General features: G+C 47.3%; 1 protein-coding gene across 1 annotated transcript in view; it reads right to left on the bottom strand.

The window, feature by feature from the left end:
* Positions 1–15331, bottom strand: part of SEPTIN12 (septin 12) — a 35707-nt gene extending 20376 nt beyond the window's left edge. Inside the window, exons 1-2 of the mRNA XM_083373026.1 lie at positions 15282–15331; positions 9427–9615 (exon numbers count right to left, since the gene is read on the bottom strand). Of these exons, the coding sequence (XP_083229152.1) occupies positions 9427–9586 (160 nt within the window). The 5' untranslated portion in view covers positions 9587–9615; positions 15282–15331. The remainder of the gene's footprint in view (positions 1–9426; positions 9616–15281) is intronic.
* Between the last annotated feature and the right edge of the window lie 1203 nt (positions 15332–16534).

Genomic DNA, 16534 nt, shown 5'->3' with positions numbered 1-16534 from the left:
CAGGAATTCTGGGAGTTGAAGTCCACGAGTCATAAAAGAGCTGAGGTTGCCTTTACCATTCCAGACAAGTGGCTGGCCAGGCTCTTCTTGAAAGCCTCCAGTGATGAAGCACCCACAACATCTGAAGGCAAGCTGTTCCCCTGGTTAATTGTCCTCACTGTTCATGCGTGGCTTCATTCTTGCTGGCGAGAAAGCAGCTTGTAGTCCCAAGCCATGCTCTGCTCGTGAGCTTCTGCTGGAAGCAAAGTCCTGAATCCAGGGTTAAGTTTCTGGAGAGGTGAGACTGATCGCTGGGCCTGGTACCAAAGCACAGCCTTCAAGGCGGCTGTGTCAGCCTTCCAAGAAATATGGTTTCAAGGAGAGCAATTCAGTTCTGCTAATATATTCTACTAAGCTCTTTTTCGGGAAGACTTTGCACAGACTTAGTTAAATTGCCAGATTCAGCACGATCATTGATGCGTTATTGAGAACTGGAAGACACAACTACACAGAAGCGCCTTGGTCTCTTTGAGCGTACGTTCAATAGCCTACAGGCAGTCTTCATTTAGCAACAGTCTTCTTTAGTGACCATTCAGTTACAACGGTGATGAAAAAGAAAGTTTGTGACCAATTCTCACATTTATGATCTTTAACATAAAAGGAAGCCTGATGGAAGATCATAAACATGGTTGTAGTTATTCTTAGTGGCTGCTTCGTTTAATGACCGAGTGGCCAATCCCAACTGAGGTAGCTAAATGAGGACTATCTCTAGTCGGGAGTTAGAAAAGGACCTATATTCTAGGCCAGGGGTCAGCAACCTGAAACAGTGAAAGAGACACTCAGAACCGGTTCCCTCACAAAAGGAAAAACTGGGAGCCGCAAAAAATGTGTGCGCATGTGTGTACATGCGTGCATGTGCAGAACAGGGTTTGACTGAAGAGTGGAGCCAAGGCGAGATATGCACCTACCCTGCATATTTGAATTGATTGGTTGAACTTTTTTAGTCCCACTTTTTTTTTGGACTGCACATGGCAGAGGACTGGGAGCCGCAGGAGACGGCTGAAAGAGCCGCATGCGGCTCCGGAGCCGTGGGTTGCAGACCTGTGTTCTAGGCAAAGAATACTCATAGTTTAATGCACCATCAATGTTCTCTTTCTACCTTTGCTACATTAAACACTGTCATGGACCACTTCAGAATTTCACATAAACCCTAAGTCTTCGGTTGAAGATGTCCTTCCTACTTAAACTTCAGGTCAAAATGTCAGACAGGACATTTTCAATGACCTCACCAGGAATTATGGAAATCCTACTAATTTCCTCTCTGGCTTCAGAGATTTCATCTAAGGACTGGAAGAATGAAAAGAAGGTCAAGGGGTGACGTGATAGCAGTCTTCCAATATCTCAGGGGATGCCACAAACAAGAGGTAGTCAAGCTATTCTCCAAACCACCTGAGGGCAGAACAAGAAGCAACGGATGGAAACTAATCAAAGACAGAAGCAACCTAGAACTAAGGAGAAATTTCCTGACTCTTAGGCCAATTGAGCAGTGGAATGACTTGCCTCCAGAAGCTGTGGGTGCTCCATCACTGGAGATTTTAAAGAAGAGACTGGATAACCATTTGTCTGAAATGGCATGGGGTCTCCTGCTTGAGCAAAGGGTTGGGCTAGAAGACCTCCAAAGTCCTTTCCAACTCTGTTCTTCTGGAAGCTGACTTTTCATGCTCATGAGGACTAGAAACATTTGAAAACTGAAGTGCCTAGGAGAGTAGGTGTCTCACTCAGGACGTTAAGCCAAGGGGGTGTTTCAAAGGGAAATCTATCCATTTTCTTCTATGACAAAACACAAATTATGGCTCAGTACTTTCCAACCAATTTCTCACCGTTTTAGACAAAAGACCACTTGCTCGTATCTCTTGAAGCTCAAAACCCTTCAGGGCCAGAAGTCATTGGAAAGTTGCTTTGTCCATTTTCCTGTCCCACCATTTTATTTCTTTTACACTAGAACCCCTGGACGGCAGCGTCGAAGTTACAGGTAGTCCTTAACGACCGCGACTGAGCTCAAAATTTCTGTTGTTAAGCAAGACAGCTGTTAAGTGAGTTTTGCCCCATTTTCTCGCCGTAGCTGTTAAGCCGATGGCTGCAGTTGTGAGTGACACAGTTGTTCAGTGAATCTGGTTTCCCCATTGGTTTGGCTTGTCGGGAGGTCGCCAAAGGCAGATCACATGACCTCGGGACAACGCCACCGTCAGAAATACATGCCCGTTGCGAAAGGTCTGGATTAGGTGATCATGGGGATGCTGTCAAGGTCATAACTGTGAAAAACGGCCACAAGTCACTTTTTTTTCCAGTGCCGTAACTTCCAATGGTTACTAAGCGAACTGTTGTAAGTCGAGGACTTCCTGTATATTTTGTGCTCCCGCTTAGCTCTTTCAAAGGGTTCCCTTTTAATTCTTTCTTCCTCTTCTTCTTCTTGGAGGGTGTTTGAAGGCCTCCATGAAATCAGGCCTTCTTGCTGGCTTTCTGGCAGCTCCGAGTTGGCTGGCGGCTTTTGATGGGGGAAGATTTATTGCCGAGCGCATGGGAGAGTCAGGACTTCAGAAGAGAATTCCGTGCAAAGATTTGAACTGTGTTGGGGAGGGAAAGAGGGCAAGGAGAAAATGTGGGAAAGGGTGGGAAAGGGCGGGAGGTTGCTAGGAAGGAGAGGATTCCCAGAAACGAACACCAAAAAGTAATGCAGGCCATGGGCAAAGTTTTTGGGAAGCAGGTAGTCATCGCGGGAAAGCAATCCATGGACTGGGAACGGTGCAACGGGAATGCAGCAGCATGCAAAAAGAAGGATTCAAAGGTGTCAGATAATCCAGACAGGAAACAGGACCAGATCGGCTCACACTACTTTATTGCAAGGCTACTGTTAACAACTCTGAAAGTACTGCACAAATCCTCCGGTGTCTCCTTAAAAGCTAAGAAGCCAGAGAGGCTTCTGAATCTCTTTCCCATCCCTTATGGCAGCTCAGGGCTATGCTCTCTCTTATCTGATCAACCTCTAGGCCAGCGGTCCCCAACCTGTCCGGCTTGCTGGCCTGCTGGTGGTGGGGAGAGGGGATGGTTTTGTGTGAGTGCAGGCCTGCGTGTGAATGCCAGCACCCGCCGCTCGCACAAGCACCTGCTTTTCACGCAAGTGGTGCTTTGTGTGCACGCTTGCTCGCCGCTTTCATGGCCCGGTTCCAAACACGGTCTTTTTTCACCCACTATTACAAAAGGCCAACCAGTAAAAGGCAGGCAGGTAGTTCCCAAGAACTGGGAATGGCGCGACAGAAATGCACAGCAGCACCAAGCAGAAAGAAGGTCCCAAAGGTAAACGAGAGAGGAAACATGACTAGGTGGGCTAACAGTGCTAAGTCTACATTAACAGAACCTTGCAACTTTGAGGCGTGACGGTTCAGAGGTTGGAGAGGCTGAGCTTCTTAGCTGGAAAGCTGACAGCTGCGGTTCAAGACCCGAGCGCTACGTAACAGGGCGAGCTCCCATCACTTGCCTCAGCTCCTGCCCATCTAGCAGTTCGAAAGCAGGCAAACGCAAGTAGATAAATAGGTACCATTTTGGTGGGAAGATAACAGCGTTCTGTGCACCTCTGGCGTAATTAGCCCCTGCTGGCTGCATGACCACAGCAAATGTCTTTGGACAATGCTGGCTCCCTCAGCCAAGAAATGGGGATGAGCACAGAGTCCTAGAGTCCAACACCCTGGATAGGGAAAGTTTTATCTTAACCTGTACTGCAATCTTGCAAATTCTGTATAAATCCTCCAGGGTCTCTTTAACAGCCTGAGAAAATAGGGAGGGCCAATTCTTGAGTCTCTTTCCACCTCCATTATGCAGCTCAGGGCTATGCCCTCTCTTATCGGACTATTCCCTAAAGCAACATTTCATCACCGCCATCTCTTGAGGTCAATAAAATAAATAAATAAGCAGGGTTCCCCATTTCAAGCAGCCAATGACCCTCTTGCTAAGCTGGAGGTCTCTCAGCAATTTTCCCCCGTTGAGTTGGCCCTTCCTGCCAAGGAAATCCTCAGCTCGGGTCTGGTAACTCTGGAAGTGATGGTCCCAAGTGACCCTTGTTTTGGAAAGTAGGACAACCAGGCCACCCCAGCTGGAAGGACCTTGGAGTGGAGGCCCTCCAGCCATATCTACACAAAAGCAAACAGGAAACCAGGAACTATAATTCAAGGCAGATGTTCTCCCCTGCACGGAGAGACTATAGATCAGCATTAACTTCTCCTCTCAGAAGGAGGGGCGGTGGCATGGCTGAAAACCTCAGGTCGTACTTTCTGTTCTCCAGACAAATGGGGAAATTCAAGGATCCAGTCTGGGAGAATCAGCTGAGCGGAAAGCCCCTTGATCCACCGAAGCTGAGCAAATTATTTCTTTTTTAGGGCTCTTAGACCTGCACAAATACCCGGTCAATGGTGACAGGAGAGGGAGGGGGAGAAGAGAGGACCAACCTTTCCCAGATTTTTTTTTCTGGGGGGGGGGGTTGCTTTGGCTCGTTTCGGGGTGAAGGCACTGGGGAAGTGCTTGTGTTTTCTTCAAACAAACACATGGGTGAAAAGAAGGAATCCATCTGCTGAAACAGCCCAAGCGGTTGCCAGATTCTGGCTAGGCCAGGGGTCGGCAACCTCGGCTCTTTTATGACTCGTGGACTTCAACTCCCAGAATTCCTGAGCCAGCTATGCTGGCTCAGGAATTCTGGGAGTTGAAGTCCACGAGTCATAAAAGAGCCGAGGTTGCCGACCCCTGGGCTAGGCAAAGGTGGGCTTTCTGGAAGAATGTAAAATTGGGGTGTGGGAACCAGATGCACAAGCTGAGGGTCCTATGGGTATACGTCCCCTTCCCAGTGTTGACTGGTTTTTTTCCCCTCCCTGCTTTTTATCAGTTGGCTTTTGATCTCATTCTTGATGAGTATCGTGTGTGTGTGTGTGTGTGTGTGTGTGTGTGTGTGTGTGTGTGTGTGTGTTGAAATCCTCTTATTCGGAACCCTCCTATAAATATTTATAAGGCCTATCAGTTCTTTAAACAAAAGTCCTGCAAGGCCCTCAATGTACAGAGGGGATGATGCGTGGCTCCTCCAGAGCCCTCCGTGCTTAATGAGATCACTGTCTTGAGGCTGAATTAATCCCAGACTGGCTTTGGGTAGAGCCGAACAAGCTTCGCTCTGACGGCATTTTCCATAAAGGGAAGGCCAAATTTTCCCAATGGGAGAGAGGTTCTGCTACTGGAGGGAAGGACTGTCTAGTTTGGCTTTCTGTTCCCAGAGTGGCTGCTAGGTGTTTTATTTGTTTATTTGTGGGGTTCTTGGTGCTCTCTGAGCTTGGCGACTGTCTTGCAGACATTTCATTACCATACTAGGTAACGCCATCAGTGCTGGAAGGGTGTCTGGTTTGCAGAATAGAAGAAGGAGAGGAGGAGGAGGAGGACTGTGGGGTCCTTGGTGCTCCCTGAGCTTGGTGGTTTTCTTCTGGATGTTTCATTACCTACCTTTGGTTGCTTAGTTGTTTTCTTACAGACATTTCATTACCAAACTAGATAACATCATCAGTGCTAGAAGGGAGTGGGCTTTGTGGAGAGGAGGAGGAGGAGGAGGAGGAGGAGGAGGAGGAGGAGGAGGAGGAGGAGGAGGAGGAGGAGGAGGAGGAGAATTCTGAGTTTGGTTGCTTAGTTGTTTTCTTGCAGACGTTTCATTACCCAAACTAGGTAATGTGCTAGAAGAGAGGGGTGGTTTGTAGAGAGGAGGAGGAGGAGGAGGAGGAGGAGGAGGAGGAGGAGGAGGAGGAGGAGGAGGACTGTGGGGTCCTTGGTGCTCTCTGAGCTTGGTTGTTTTCTTGCAGACGTTTCATTACCCAGCTAGGTAACATCATCAGTGCTAGAAGGGATTGGGCTTTGTAAAGTGGAAGAGAAGGGGAGGAAGAGGAGGAGGAGGAGGAGGAGGAGGAGGAGGAGGAGGAGGAGGAGGAGGAGGAGGAGGAGGAGGAGGAGGAGGACTGTGGGGTCCTTGGTGCTCTCTGAGCTTGGTGGTTTTCTTCTGGATGTTTCATTACCTAACTAGGGAACATCATGAGTGGTAGAAGGGAGTGGGGTTTGTGGAGAGGAGGAGGAGGAGGAGGAGAAGAAGAAGAACTGTGGGGTCCTTGGTGCTCTCTGAGCTTGGCAGCTTTCTTGCAGACATTTCATTACCACACTAGGTAACATCGTCAGCTCTAGATGGGAGTGGGGTTTGCTCTTTGTTATTATCCTTTCTAGCACTGATGATGTTGGCTAGTTTGCTAATGAAATATCTGCAAGAACACAGCCAAGTTCAGAGAGCATCAAGGACCCGGCCATCCTTCCCCTCCCCTAACCACAAAGGAATTAAAATGGAACAGGATCCAATCTGGGATAGTCACCGGCCCCCAGAGGTTTTGTCCTCCGAGCTTTCAGATTCCTGCTGGAACCCATCTTCAAGGAATTTCTCTCGAGCAGAGTGTGTGCTGTTTCTGTGTGTGGTATTAATTTATACACAGAACAGCATGACAACACTCTGCTGGAAAGAGGTTCCCAGAAGATGGGACTCCAGCATGAGTCCCAAATTTGGAAAAGCAAAGCTCTGGTTCCGGTGATTGACCCACATTGGATCCTGCAACATTATCCTGGGACAGATACATTCCCCTTCACTCGTAAAATGGGACAAAACTCAGTTGAAACAGAAATTTTTTGGCAGTTAGTTAGTTAGTTAGTTAGTTAGTTAGTTAGTTTGGCTGTTAGCCCTTTTGTTCATCCTTGGCTCTAGACCAGGGGTGTCAAACTCAATTTCATTGAGGGCCACATCAGCATTGTGGTTGCCCTTGGGGGGGGCTGGGTGGGTATGGCCAGGGTGGGCGTGGCCTACTGGGTGGGCGTGGCCAGAGTGCGTATGGCCTACTGGGTGGGCGTGGCCAGCTCCACATTGTTCGCATCAAGGGTGCCTTTGGGGTCCTGGGCAGGAGTGGGACAGATCTGGGGGTCTCTGGCAGAAGGAGGGTCTCTGGGCCAGGGCCAAGGCAGCGGGGGCCGTTCCCTCACTGTTTCCAGGATGGCTTCGCGGGCCACGTGAAACCACTTCGCGGGCCGGATCCGGCCCCCCAGGCCTTGTGTTTGACATGTCTGCTCTAGACTCTCGCTTCCCGTAGCCCCATTCCAAAAAATGGGCCTGTTGGATCTTTCGTGTCCTTCCTCTCTTTTGTCTCTGGCACGCAACATCTCAGCTCTTCTTGGTTACTTTTCTCCATCAATGTAAGCTTTTTACCATTTGCTGCTTTTATATGCCACGCTATAATTTTCCTATCCTGTGCTCGTCAGGAGAGGTTGAATTCTGATGCTTATCTGAGATTTACTCAACTTAGGGTTTCAAATGACACTTTTTGGTAAATCAGAGGCGGCTTTAGAGGCCACGTTACCAGCCATTTGTGTACTTATGCCCAGGCAACGTTTTCTGCTAATGATATTTCCTGGCAAGCTGCTCAATTACCTGCATTCCATCGGTTAGGAGGTAACATGCAACTTATTGCCACACGTTCTCACGCGCGAGTTACGCAAATGGTGCGCACAGATGCGCTTGCTTTGGCGGAGGGATTTCTCATGCTGTACAAGCCGGCCTCAACTTACAACAGTCGGTTTAGTGACCGGTCGAAGTTAGAACGACACTGGAAAAAGTGACTTGAGAAAGCTGATCTCGTTGAGGGCCTCAGACATCCTCCGAGGAGGAGAAGAGGAAGGATTAAGGGGAATCGTTTTAAAGAGGTAAGCAAAAGCAGGGGAAACAAAATACTCCTCGGTTTACAACCCTGCATTTAGTGACTGTTTGAACTTACAGCACTGAAAGAAGTGTCTTGTGACCATTTTTCATACTTATAGCCATTGTTGACCCGGACTTAGGGGACAGTTTAGTTTAGTTTTATTAAATTTATATGCCGCCCTTCTCCCTGAGGACTCAGGGCGGCTCACAACAATAAAAATTAAAAAAAACACAGAGTAAAAAATTTAAGAGAGAATTAAACAATAAATGCAAAATTACAAAAGAATTTCACCCAATAAAAAGCCTAATTAAAAATAGTAGTCAGTCCAGGCCCGCTTGTTGGAACAACCACAGTAGCTATTGTGAATACTGTGCAGATGGGCCCGCTATCTCTGGCCACTTGCAGAACCACGAATGCAAGGTCATAAAAGGTCAGCAAAGGAAACACCCAATATCCTAACCCACCCCTGGGAACATATGGTGGCTTAAGGAAACACCCAAAAGGGAACATTTTTAGCTACTTCTGCTTTCTTCCTTCTTACCTACAAGTGTGCCAGCCTTAAAGGGCGAAGTCTTTATCTTATGTGTGTCAGCTTTGCTGGGTGAATTGCTTATGTAATCAAAGAAGGTATAAAAATAAGGTTTTTCTGATATTTGGGGCTTTTTCTTTTTTTTAGAGAAGCCCGTCTTTGTTCAGCTGAATAAAAACGTAAAGCTTAAAGGCAACTTCTGGCTCCCTATATTTTTTTTAAATCAAGCAAAACCTCAGGACCTGCACAGCACCATTGCCGCGTCCCTGTGGTGATGTGATCAAAATTCAGATGACTGGCAACCGACTCTTAAAATGGGACAAGGCTCATTTAACAACTGTCTTGCTTAGCAACATACATTTAAGGCTCAATTTTGGTCACAAGCCGAGGACTACCTGAACATGGAGAAGGCAAAGACTACTGCAGTTTCTCCCCCAATCAGAAGAAACTTGATCCAAAAGTCTATGGAGATTCTCAGTCTGATGGTCATAACTGAAGAAGCTTCTTGGATGAGAAGCAAAATATCTTCAAAGAAAAACCAGAAAGTCCAGTTGCCTTCTGGACTGCCATCTGTCAGAAAGGGTATAGGACCTCCTACTTGGGTGGAGGGTTGGACTAGATGACCTACAAGGTCCCTTTCAACTCGGTTATTCTAATTCTTTTGAACAAGCACCTTTGGGAAAACCTGATCCAACTATTTATCTGAGTTTTGATGCCCAGAATTGGATGCATTTAGGGATAATGGTTTTACTGAATACAAAAACATAGGCAAAGGTAAAGGTAAAGGTTCCCCCGCACATGCGTGCTAGTCGTTTCCAACTCTAGGGGCTGGTGCTCATCTCCGTTTCAAAGTTGAAGAGGACGCTTGTCCGAGGACGTCTCCGTGGTCATGTGGCCGGCATGACTAGACGCCAAAGGCGCACGGAACGCTTTTACCTTCCCACCGTAATGGTCCCTATTTTCTACTTGCATTTTTACGTGCTTTTGAACTGCTAGGTTGGCAGAAGCTGGGATTTGTGCCTCGATCAGAAGGACTTGCCCCCCCCGCAAAAACATACAGAGATACAATCTCTACATGTATGAAAGCTCTTGAGATAAGAGGTTCATGCTCACCTACAACCATGATGTTGAATTCAAACCCTGTCTTCATGGTCTTGATACGCATCTGATCCAGGACTGCCTCAATGCCCACATAGCCAAACAGTCCACCATCCGTGGTCTTGCAGGCTGGACCATCCTGAGGCCTTGGTTCTTCTGCTAGATCGTCCTCCATGCTCAGCTGCTGAAGCTTGGGATGAATCTCTGCAAAGAGGAAGAGAAGTGTAAGTTATAGGCAACCGGTTCCTCCAAGTAACCTCCTCCTTTTCTTGCAGTCTTGTTGCACTTCTGCATTAAGTCTGGAGCAAGAATGAAAGGGAAAGAGAAAAGATATCCTCTCCCTGGAGGCAGAAATACAGCCTTGAAGGGACACAACATCTATCTAAAGTTGGGTGCTGCAAGAGACGGTGGGGAGGCTGGGACAGGAATGGAAGAGAGAGGAGACCTAAACAGTCAAGAGGGGAAGCTATTGGCAGCTTAACTCAGCTCAGTAGGGTAACAGAACGACAGAATTGGAAGGGACCTTGGAGATGTTCTAACCCAATCGTCTTGCTCAGGCAGGAGACCCAGTATCATTCTGGGTTTTGAAGATCACATAGGAGCCGTGACCAGGGGGGCTTTTGCCCAGGTTCGCCTGGTGCACCAGTTGCGACCCTACCTGGACCGAGATGCCCTACGCACAGTCACTCATGTGCTTGTGACTTCCCGTTTAGACTACTGCAACACTCTCTACATGGGGCTGCCCTTGAGGACCACTCAGAGGCTTCAGCTGGTGCAGAATGCGGCCGCGCGAGTTGTGATGGGGGTCTCCCGATACTCCCATGTAACACCTCCACGAGCTGCATTGGCTTCCGGTTGCCCTCCAGGTGAGATTCAAGGTGCTGGTGATGACCTATAAAGCCCTAAATGGCGAGGGTCCGGGATATCTGAGGGAACACCTGCTGCCGGCATCAAGTTCCCTTCGTCCTGTGCGCTCCCACAGGGAGGGCCTTCTCAGGGTGCCGCCGGTAAAAGATTGCCAGCGGATAAGACCCAGGGGGAGGGCCTTCTCAGTGGGTACGCCTGCCCTGTGGAACCAGCTGCCCGTGGAGCTTAGGACTGCCCCCGACCTTCGTTCATTTCGCCGGGACCTGAAGACCTGGCTCTTTGAGCTCTCTGGCCCAGGCTGAGAGTTTTAACTGGGGTTTTTATATTTCTTCAGGGATTTAATTTAATCTTTTAAAATTGTTTTTAATTTTTGTATCGTTGTTTTAAGTACCCTGTAAACTGCCCTGAGTCCTACGGGAAAGGGCGGTATATAAATTCAATAAAATTCAAATTCAAATTCAAAATTCTAGACGAGTGACAAAAGCCTCCAGTAATGGAGCACCCACAACTTCTTTTTTTTTAGAATTTTATTTATTTATAAATCGAACAAACATTAAATCAATAGCGGTCTACATCACAATGCGAGGAAGAATAATATTGTCCCATTACATATAAGAAAAACAACCATTAAGAAAAAAAGAATAGTTCAATTAAAAGCTGTTTTTAACATCCAATTATACCATTGATTCCAAGATAAATAATAATCTGTGTCCCCTCGTCCCCTCAACATCATAGTAAGCCGATCTGATTCTGCACAGTTCATTATTTTCTGTATTACTATTTGGTCGGGTGGGCTAACATCCATCTTCCAATATTGGGCCCACGCCAATCTTGCAGCAGTGGTTATATGTAGCAACAGGTACCACACAGTACTGTTTATATTTTGTGGTCTTATCCCCAATAAGAATACCTCAGGACACAATTGTATTTGGAACCCCAACATCTCACTTAGCCATTTCTGAATATTCTTCCAGAATTTCATAGCTTCTCGACAGGTCCACCATTGGTGGAAATATGTGCCTTCTTTGACACCACATTTCCAACAAGTTGAGGATGTTCCCGGGAACATTTTGGCTAGCCTGGCCGGCGGCAAATGCCAACGATATGCCATTTTACATATATTTTCTTTAAATGATATTGACCGAGTTAATTTAATGTTAAGTGAGCACCCACAATTTCTGAAGAGAAGCCATTAATTGTTCTCATGGTTAAGAAATTCCTCCTTAGTTCTAGGTCGCTTCTCTCCTTGATTAGTTTCCATCCGTTGCTTCTCGTTCTGCCTTTAGGTGCTTTGGAGAATAGCTTGACTCCCTCTTCTTTGGGGCAAATCCCTGAGATATTGGAAGACTGCTGTCATGTCAGCCCTAGTCCTTCTCTTCATTAAACTAGACATACCCAATTCCCAAAACTGTTCTTCATATGTTTTAGCCTCCAGTCCCCTAACCATCTTTGTTGCTTTTTTTCTACACTCTTTCCAGAGTCTCAATATCTGAAGCAACTTCCTCAACATGAGCAGAGCCCCCATTGTGCTGGTTTCTCATGCTGTATCCATCCAGGTCATATTTGTCTTAGAAGGCCATTAGGCCAGCAAAAAGAAAAAGAAAAGAGAGAGAGAGAGAGAGAGAGAGAGAGAGAGAGAGAGAGAGAGAGAGAGAGAGAGAGAGAGAGAGAGAGGGAGAGAGAAGTAGAAGTGAATTTAGATGCACAGCAACATCTCTGACAAAGGTCAGACTTTAAAGAGAAGCTCATCCGAAAAGGCTGGAGGGGGGCCTTCACTGGAGAAGAGAAGGGGTGGGGGAAAGAGGGTTGGCACCCAGCCCAGGAGTTGGGAAGCCTTGCAGAGGCATCGTGGGAGAGAAAGGGGTTAGTTTTTCCCCCCACCTCCCCAAATAAAAAGGGGAAAAAAGTCTGGTCTTAACCGGGCTAAATTGTTCAAAAGACTGGGAAGTTGGGACATAGCTCCATGAAAACATCCTTTAGAAGAGGGCAGCCTGTGCTTAATTTCAAAGCTGAACAGATTAAAAAATGCAATCAAACCAATCAGGTTAACGGATCTCTTTGGCCATTCTTGGTTTGTTTGTTTTTTTCCAACTTCCCAGGCTAGAGAAATGTCCATGCATTTTTTTCCCCATCCCAATATTGACCAGATCTGATCTTCTTAGTCAAGGCTGGCTAGATGCTGCTGCAGATACCAACTCACAGGCCAGTTAAATAAAGTGGTCTTGACCTTCTGTAGTGTGTAGTATGGGGTACCACTCTTCTAATTGCAATAGTTTTCCAAGATTACAAGAGCTTCATGCCATTATCTTCAATAGAAGACCCTGGATCATCTTGGAACCAAATGGTGTCCCTTTGTGATCTGTGTGTATACACCCATGACCTCTTTCAATTTTATTAATAAGAAGGAAGGGGGATTCAAATCTGAGCCATGGCAGTGGAGAAAGTTGAGCCAAACCCTAATCTTCTGAGTTGGTCCTTCAATATTTATGACAGAGATGCCGTGTTCCTCAATGTGGACAACTTGAAGTTGGGTGGACTTCAACTCCCAGAATTCCCTGTCCAGCATCTTCAAGTTGCCAAGGTTGACGGACTCTGGTGTAAAGGGACAAGGAGTTCCTGATTCCCCACCCACTGCAAATCTGATATTTAAGAAGGGGAAAGATTGTCAGCCAGAGTTTGGTGACCCTCAAAAGCCAAAGAAGTCAGAAGCCTTGAATCTTAACATCTCCCTTTGCTTCTCTGGCCAAGCAGTTCTTACCCTTTCATGCTAGCCCTGTGGGGCAGCTGCTTGCAATTATTCAAGAAGGAGAAGAAGAAGACAGAAATTCTGCCTTTATCTCTTTTCCTGTCCACCCCCTTTCCCCGCGGGTGTGAGGATCAATCCATCTGCTCTTGGAACAGCGTGGGAGCAACTTCCTGTTGTTCTTCAGAGCATAGGGCTCTGGCTACATCCCTCAAAAGAAAAGACATTGGCCAGGATCAAGGACATCAGTCTCCCCTCCTCTTCCTCCTTCCCACCCAATATTTCCAGCTGGGCCAGAGCCATGCAAGCAAAGATGAGCATCTGAAACTTGGTTGACTCTGTCATGACGAAACCTTCCGTCAACTAGCAGCTGCCAAAGAAGAACCTTCAAAGAGCTTTTGAGTTGGATTGGACCAGTGGTGGGATTCAGCCGGTTCGCACCAGTTTGGCAGAACCGGTAGCTAAATCTGGAAGTCCGTTCTAGGCCTCAGAGGCTCAGGCCTGCATCCAATAAGAGAACCAGTTGTTCAGGTATTTCAATTCCACCACTGGATTGGACCAGCCGTGAGCATCTACAGGCAGTCTTCAACTTTTGATCGTAACGGAGTCCAAAATGTCCAGAAATAATTGAGAATATCAGGTAGGAAGTCTAGACTAGAGACAGACTTGCCTCCTTGATACATTAGGCTTAATCAGCTCAGTAAAAAAAAAACTAACAGCTGCATTCACACAACATCCTCCATTCAATGTTTTAACCTTGCTTAGATCAATCAATCAATTATGGGTTGCTTTTAGAAGCTCTGGGTGCTCCATCACTGGAGGTTTTTAAGAAGAGGTTGAACAACCATTTGACCGGGATGGTAAAGGGGGTCCTGCTTGAGCAGGGGGCTGGACTAGAAGACCTCGAAGGTCCCTTCCAACTCTGTCGTTCTGTTAATTCCCTCAGATTAGATCCATGCATGTCTGCACAAATGAACATGCCAATATTTGTATACAAGGGGAATGGTTCTTTTAAAATCCCAGACAAAGTCCACCCGAAAAAACATTTTGCCTCTGTCTGCACACTAAAATCTAGATTGATGGATGTCTAGTCCCCTGTTCCTCCTGTCTGCTACACAGGGGGTTGATTTCATTTCTAGAGATCAGGAATTCTCCTCCGCCATGGATTTACTTTCTGGCTTTGTGCAGGTGACAGTCTCCTAGCCTTTGTCCCTGACATGAGGAGAAAAAACAGCCAGCCGCCTTCATCACACAATGGCAAGGATGGAAAATTTTTTTTGCAGCAATGAAACCTCTTCCAAAGATGCACATTGTCTGCATTGTCTGTCTCTCTCTTCACTATATATATATATGCACCTACACCTTTAGTTCTACGCGGGGAAAAACCCGAATGACCGAAGATCCATATATATATATATATATATATATATATATATATATATATATATATATATATATATATTGAAGAGAGAGACAATGTATATGTGTGTGTGTGTGTGTGTATAAATATATAAATATGTATATATATAAATATATAAATGAATGGATATTAGATGACAGCTAAATATCTACCTCTCCAGGAGGGCAACCAGCAACTAGAAAGTCTGCAGAGATGCAGAAAATCACAGAGAGCAGAAAAAGAAAAAAAAAGCAGGAACCGGGAGAATCTCCACGCCCACCCAGGCATTGCACATACTACTCTACTAGCAAAGATGGCTTGCTCAATTACAGAAAGGAAGCAAGCCAGGGAGGGTCAAAATCAGAGTACACGTCTGTCCGGGGTTCCTTCAAACTCTGCAATCGTGACACAACCCACCACCCTTCATCTCCCCGGGGGGCCTTCGCACCCTATAGCCTCCTCTTTCCCACCCCATTACTTCTGTTCTTGATGACCCATCAGCAGCATCTCCTGGTGGCCACACCATCCAACTCTGAAGGTGGGCAGGAGAAGACCACTTGCCCCTAGACAACTAAGCTGCTGCTGCTGCTGCTGCTGCTGGGGAAAAAGAAAAACAGAAAAAGCGCCAGTCCTTTGGAGACAAAGAGGACGTGAGTGAGAGGCAACATTTATCCTGATTTCCTTGAGTTTGGTCTCTTCTCAGCCTGCCCTTCCTTCCCCGAGGAGATGACCCTCCAAGCAGCGCAGCCATTGTCTAGGTTGCGTTTCTGCTGTCAGCCCAAGAGAAAGCTATGGAGACTCCCAGGGACCCTCCACCCCTCCCCAAATTCAGCTGAGCGGTGGGATCTGCATCCTCCTTACCTCTGCTTTCAGCTGCCCATCGTGCTTCCGTCTCTTCCAGGGCTACAAGCAAACGGGGCGGCCCCTCCCGTCTGTCAGTTCCCTTTTTGGGTTTCACACCAGAGCGAGAGCGCCAAGTGAGTGAGTGCACCAGCCAGCTTACAAGCACATGACCAGAATGGCAATCAGTCCCTCCCTCCCCCTCCTCTTTCCTGGGGACCCCCCCCTCCCCTTCAGAAGGTGAATGGTGGGAGGGAGGTGGGGGGAGACACAAGGCCATTCAGCAGCTTTGCCCAATAGCCTGGGCAGGTTTGCTACCTCCTAAAATGCAAGCCCTTTTGCATTTTAAAGAAGGAAGGGGGAAGGGTGGCAAAGAAAAAGGAAAAGAAAAGGCAGCTCTTCCAGGGGGGGAGGAGGAGGGGGGGAGAGAGAAGTTGTGAGAGAGGCAAATGGCCAAACTTTGCACGAATCGCCCCCTCCCTGGTTTGGAGAAGGGCACACGCAAGACTATGTTTCTGAGCCTCCTGGGTGGAGCAAAGCTTTTTTCCCAGGCTTCCCTCACCCCAAATAAAAGTGAAAGCCAACATTTAAAAAAAAAACGACAACAGGCTTTTAAGGTAGACCAGGGCTTTTCAACTTTTGTACCACTTTTAGGATATGGTCCGAGTATCACAGAGTCGCCTAGCAAGGTGTCAAAAACTTGATGACCAAAAAAAAAAAAAGGAAAAAAGTGATGAAGTACAGGTAGTCCTTGACTTACAACAGTTCGCTTAGTGACTCTTCGAAGTTACAATGGCACTGAAAAAAGTGCCCCCCCCAAGCCACAACTGAGCAAGACACCTGCCTGCCTGCCCGGCGGCGCTCTTCCTCCTGTCCGAGGTTTTCATTGTTGTGAGCATTTCTGTTCAGGATTGGCAGCGGGGGTGGAGTGGGGGGGGAGTTTCGTTTTTATTTCTCTCCCCTCTGTCTGCTGGGTGGTTGCAGCAGGTTTTGGTCACTTCACACAACCCTGGGACACTGTGACCGTCATAAATATGAATCAGTTGCCAAGCATCTGAATGTAAACCACAAGACCCTGGAGATGCTGCAACATTCCAGCTGATCAGTGCTTCTTCTGGGCTCAGCAGAAGCACCAGGATCAGCGCCGAGCTCCAGCTGGAGCCTGGCACTGATCCTGTTGCTTCCGCTGAGCCCTGACAGCCCTGAAGAAGCACTGATCCTGGTGCTTCCGCTGAGCCCTGACAGCCCTGCAGCTCCAGCCGTCTCTCGCTCAG

The sequence above is a fragment of the Vipera ursinii genome (assembly GCF_947247035.1).
Source record: "Vipera ursinii genome assembly, chromosome: 13".
Classification (NCBI taxonomy): domain Eukaryota; kingdom Metazoa; phylum Chordata; class Lepidosauria; order Squamata; family Viperidae; genus Vipera; species Vipera ursinii.
Note: the sequence above shows the minus strand (reverse complement) of the source record. Positions and strands in the feature narration are given on the sequence as shown.